At 66.7% G+C, this 2,617-nt stretch overlaps 1 protein-coding gene across 7 annotated transcripts in view; it reads right to left on the bottom strand.

Annotated features, from left to right (window-relative positions):
- PDGFA (platelet derived growth factor subunit A) overlaps positions 1–2,236 on the bottom strand; it is a 34,341-nt gene extending 32,105 nt beyond the window's left edge. For 2 of the 7 annotated variants that reach the window (XR_014895424.1, XM_085301597.1), the window contains exons 1-2: positions 1,229–2,236; positions 51–147 (exon numbers count right to left, since the gene is read on the bottom strand). Coding sequence is in view for 4 of the 7 variants with exons in the window: in XM_085301597.1 (XP_085157723.1) it covers positions 51–147; positions 1,229–1,291 (160 nt within the window). In the remaining 3 variants the exon portion in view is untranslated. The remainder of the gene's footprint in view (positions 1–50; positions 148–1,228) is intronic. The other 5 variants (XR_014895425.1, XM_085301611.1, XR_014895431.1 and 2 more) reach the window with 3 other exon arrangements.
- Positions 2,237–2,617: the final 381 nt, after the last annotated feature.

Raw genomic sequence — 2,617 nt, 5'->3', positions numbered from 1 at the left:
CGGCGGCGGCGGCCGACGGCGCGGAAGGAAGGAGGACGGGACTAATTTACCTACGGAGTCAATCTCCAGGAGGCGCTGCAAGTCGCGGATGCTGTGGATCTCGCTGTGCGCCAGCCGCTCGATGAGCTCCTGCGGGATCTCGGCCTCCTTCAAAGACACACACACGCACCGCGGGTCACCGCGCAGCCCTCCCCCGCAACGCGCCTGCCGCGCCGGGCGTCTGCCGCTGCCCCGCTGGGTATTTGGGGCGCTCGGAGGGTGCAGGGCGTCTGGGGACGAGGCACGGGGGAGCCCCCCCCCCCGCCTCCCGCAGCCCCGGCGGGCGCCGGAGTGCGCCCCGCTGCGCTGCGCCACGGCCCGCGCGGCCCCGGCCCTGCGCGGAGTTTGCGCCCCGCTGCCGCCGCGGCCTTCGCCGGCCGCAACCACCCCGCTCCCCGCCCGCCGCGGGCTCTCAGGGTTGAAGTTTGCCCGAGCGGCCGAAAGTTCAGCGCGGGCTCCGCGGGCGCGGATCGAAGGGGCCTCAGTGGCCCCCGAGCTCGCACCCTGCGCAGCCCCAGTGCTTGGGAAAGTTGCGGCCGCGGGCAGCGCCGAGCACCCCCGACCCCGGCCAGCCCCCACCGCGGCCACCTGTAGCAACCCCGGCAAGCGGCTCCGCGCCGCCGCCCGCGCCCTGCGCGGCGGTTCGAGCCCGACCCTCGCCCGCTCCGCCCGGCTCGTCTTCGGGGCCGCCGAGGGGCGTTTCGGGCTGCAGCCAGGCAACTTCGCCCCGGGGCTCCGCGGCAGCCGCGGCGCTCGCTAACGGTGCCGGGCGGCGTGCAGCGCCGTGCGCCGCGGGGCGGCCCTGCGCGCCGGCTCCGCGCTCCGCGCGCCCTGTGTGCAGGGAATCGCAGCTCCTTTGCACCGGAGTGAGGGGAGAGGCGTGAATATAACATTTATATATATATATGTGTGTGTGTGTGTGTGTGTGTGTGTGTGTGTGTGTGTGTGTATATATATTTAAGCGTGCCTGCAGCCAGCCGCCCCGCAGCGGAATGCACGGTCATTGCCCTTCGCCTCTGGCAGGCATGAAATGGCAACTCGCTTTTTTTGTGCCGCGGCCGCGCAGCGGCGAGGCCAGGCGCGGAGATGCCGCGGGGCCCCGCGGCCCCCGGGCGGGCAGCCCGCTCCCCCGCGCCTCCCCCGCGGCTCGCCCCGGGCCCCGGCACCGCGAGAAGCCGGTCTCACCTACCTCGCAGAAGGTACAGGACAGGTAGCCAAAACCTATCAGCAAAACGCAAGCCCAGGTCCTCATCGCGGTCTAATGCACTTTAGACACGCAGGGAAGGCAACGCTGATGGAGAGGAGCTGCAGGCCGGCTCCTGCCGCGCAGAAATTCAGTACCATCCCTCAGGGGCGAGGCGGCGGGGTGGCGCGGGGCTGCTCCGCATCCGCGGTGGCCGGGGCTGCCTCGGGGCGGCGGTGGTTTAATCGCGGCGCTGCCGGTGTTTGTATGTTCCCCTCGCTACGGCAGCGTGGCTGGCTGCTCTCGTTTCTGCTGCTCTCGCTCGCTCCTCTTGGCTCTTAGGACTAGACCAGCCGGTACTTCTGCATATTTGCTTAGATCAGACCAAAGTGAAACCCAAGGAGTCGATCCGGAGCGCAGCCGAAACGCCCATCACCTGTCTGGGGCGGCTCGCCCCCCCGGCGGGCGGCGCTGGGGCCCGCCTCCCCCCGCCGCGCCGCGGCCTCCCGCTCGGGATTAGGACGGAGGGATTTCTCTATTTGCCGGATTTTCCCCCACCCCGTTAGGCTGCCTTCCACCCTCTCCCCTCTCTGCAAAAAGGGAGAAAAATATTAAAAAAAAAAAAAAAAGAAAAATCTTTATTGATACGGATCGAAATGTTTCTCTTGCTGAGAATTGTCCCTCTTCCCTCCCCGGCTGGGGGCGAAGTTAAAAATAATAATTAATTATGGATAATAGCAGTGATAAATCGGAGCAATATTGCAAGATCTCGCTGGCTGCCTTGGTGCAGTTCCTTCTCCACTTTGCACGGGAGAGCAAGCGAGGAAGAGGAGGAGGAAGGAAGGAAAAAAATAATATAGTGTGTGTATATATATATATATATATTTTATATATATATATGCAAGAAGGTTTAAATCCCAAGGGGATCGGAGACGAACTGCAACTCCTGGCGGAGGGAGGCTTCCCGGGCTGGCTGCGGAGCGGTGGCCGGTGTGGAGCGTGGCTGCTCGGCGGAGCAGCATATAGCGCTGCCGCGCTGCCATGCGCCTCCCCCGGCCCTCCCCCGGCCCTCCCGGCCCCAGCCCCGCAAACAACAAGTAGCGGCGGAGCCGCCAGCTGCGGCCCCTGCTCCGCGGCGCCGGGGGCTCTGCCCGCCCGCGCCGAGAAAAATTATGATAAATAATCCGAATAATAATAATAATAAAAGGAAGCAAACGCGGAGCCGGGGCAGGGCTGGGCGCCCGCGGGAGCGGGGCAGCCCCGCCGCGCCGCCCCGGCCCTCTGCGGCACTGGGGCGGCGGCGCGGCGAAGGGCTGGAGCCGCTGCGCAGCGGCCGCCCTGGGCCCTGCCGGCATCCACCTTGTGCCCGGCCTCGCCGGCAGGGCGGAAAGGGCT

Source organism: Rhea americana, unplaced genomic scaffold (assembly GCF_003343005.1).
Source record: "Rhea americana isolate MKP2758 unplaced genomic scaffold, rheAme1 scaffold_10, whole genome shotgun sequence".
Taxonomy (NCBI): domain Eukaryota; kingdom Metazoa; phylum Chordata; class Aves; order Rheiformes; family Rheidae; genus Rhea; species Rhea americana.
This window is presented reverse-complemented; position numbering and strand designations above follow the sequence as displayed.